Below are 2,500 nucleotides of genomic sequence, written 5' to 3'. Positions count from 1 at the left end.
TTCCTTTCTTCACTGGTGTCACGTTTAAGGGGTTCAGAGAAAATAATTTATAAAAATTTGGACAAATGCCAAAAAGGGGTCCATGTAAATGCGCAACAAGTAGAGCGGCGGTTGTCAACTTATGACCTCATCTCCACTATCCCTGGGTAGTGTGAGAAGCAGTTTGAGTTGAATCATATCATGTAAGCTATTTGTTGACCCAAGTACATTGTACTAAATCTGTTTCCATGTCAACAGGTACTCCGGGGATAGGGGACAGAAAGGAGGCGAGAACCGGAATGATGCATCACTTGCCACCGCTACCCACAGGCCAGACAAGCCCTCATAGCAACAACCCTCGGCCCCTCCCCGGCAATATGTCCTCCATAAGAACACCTGGGGAGTCAAAATTTGGCAGTTCAAGTTCAAGTCGGGTCAAGCTCGAGTCATGAGTGGGCAACCCTTGGTAGGCCCATTAGCCATGGCAGACGTCGACACTCAACAAGACGACCAATATTATTATTATTCGTTATATAGTTAACCGGTTCCCCTTCAAGTCCATTCTCCCCAAGTGTGTCTGTAATTTACAAGTGATTCATTGTTAACTTCCATATCATCATTTAACCATAAACTGTTCCCGTAATTTAAAAGTCAGCGAGACTTATATTTTTAGTTATCTAATAAGAAAAATTTAGTTCTGTTGAAGATGTACTTAAATCATTTATTCACTTTGAAGAAGAATTCTGCTCATGTTCCTGTGAAAATTTACTTAGATAATAAATCCTCTTACGATGACGTCTAATTCACCGCCTCTCATCATTTATTATTTAATTTCCACACATAGTGACACTGGGCTATTTTCCCTGTTGGAGCCCTCGGGCTTATAGCATCCTTCTTTTTCAACTAGGGTTGCAGCTTAGCAAGTAATAATAATAATAATAATAATAATAATAATAATAAATATATATATATATACTTATATACTTATGCAAAAGGTTGCCTCACCGGTCCAAAGGACCTTATGCCATTGAACAAGGTCCCAGTCTTTATGTCCCTTGGCAAATTGGACACGACGGCGCCCTTGTTTCGCAGTGACGAGGGGCTTCACACGAGCTTTTACTTTGGAGTAATTCAAGCGCTTCTGAATGTTCTCTTGAATTGTTCGGACAGAGACGTCGCCAAGAAGCTTAGGATTCTTATTCTTCAGTTCCTTAGCTGTTATGGAAGGAGTAATGTCCAACTCACGCTTTAGAAGCTTCAAAGCCTTCGGGGATATCTTTAGGGCCTTGCCCCCAGCATGTTTGTGCACGGGAACTTTATCACCACCGCCCTCAGCACGCCATTTTTTCAAGAGTCGAGACACAGTTGACTCAGTCACACCCGTCTGATTGGCTATTTCTCTATTATTCTTACCAACTTTATGCAATTCAATCAATTTTACAATGTTATCACGACCTGTACGATTTCCAGGCATCGTACAAAGGGCAGGGCACACCCCAACACACAGCAAAATTTCACAAAAAACGAAAAAAAAATGAGGTTCCGCGGAGGAAAACACTTGCACCGACGTTCATTAACATACTAACTGATTTTTCCCCTGATAGCAGCAGCGTGGGTGGATGTCTTAAGGTTGCCAATTAGTCATTTTCTCTTGCGCGATTTTTTTCACCAAAAACGCGGATTGTTGTGCAAACTTCCGTGCTGACTGTAGATAACAATGTCTTGAATTTGGAGTGCCATTATAGAAAAGCTACTTACCTTGACTAAAAAGTTTTTTATCCTTACCAAATGTAAAGTAGCCACTGAACAATTACAGTAATAATAATAATAATAATAATAATAATAACAATAATAATAATTATTATTATTATTATTATTATTATTATTATTATTCAATAATAAACACTCAAAGGAAGCCCGATAATGAGAGAGAGAGAGAGAGAGAGAGAGAGAGAGAGAGAGAGAGAGAGAGAGAGAGAGAGAGAGAGAGAGATTGTTTCGCTTGGCTTCAAAATTTGCTCTTCGCTTTTTCCAAAATCGTTCGTTGAAATTAGCAATATCTTCCCCAAGACTTTCGACCTTAACGGAATGTCACATCCTGTCTTGTCCTCAGCACTCGCCCACTGCCTCTCAGGACATTTGTCGAAAAGAGTAACAGTTTTTTTCCTCAAATTTCAACCTTATCCCTAATGAAAAGTATGGATACAGTGTGCTCTCCACCCACCCACCCTCTCTCTCTCTCTCTCTCTCTCTCTCTCTCTCTCTCTCTCTCTCTCTCTCATTTGTTTGATGTCGGCTATCCCCAAAATTGGGGGAAGTGCCTTGGTATATGTATGTGAAACACACACACACACACACACATATATATGTTATTACTAGCTAAGAAATAGCCCTAGTTGGAAAAGCAGGATGCCATACGCCCAAGGGCTCCAACAAGGAAAAATAACCCAGTGAAGAAAGGAAATAAGAAAATAAAGAATAGAGAAGTGAATAATTGAAATAGAATATATTAGGAACAGTA

General features: G+C 40.0%; 1 protein-coding gene across 1 annotated transcript in view; it reads right to left on the bottom strand.

Moving 5' to 3' along the window:
• The window catches only part of LOC137638063 (uncharacterized), a 114,578-nt gene that overhangs the window by 104,405 nt on the left and 7,673 nt on the right, over nucleotides 1-2,500 (bottom strand). The window contains exon 3 of the mRNA XM_068370161.1: nucleotides 985-1,551. Within this exon, the coding sequence (XP_068226262.1) occupies nucleotides 985-1,551 (567 nt within the window). The remainder of the gene's footprint in view (nucleotides 1-984; nucleotides 1,552-2,500) is intronic.

Source organism: Palaemon carinicauda, chromosome 1 (assembly GCF_036898095.1).
Source record: "Palaemon carinicauda isolate YSFRI2023 chromosome 1, ASM3689809v2, whole genome shotgun sequence".
Lineage (NCBI taxonomy): Eukaryota > Metazoa > Arthropoda > Malacostraca > Decapoda > Palaemonidae > Palaemon > Palaemon carinicauda.
Note: the sequence above shows the minus strand (reverse complement) of the source record. Positions and strands in the feature narration are given on the sequence as shown.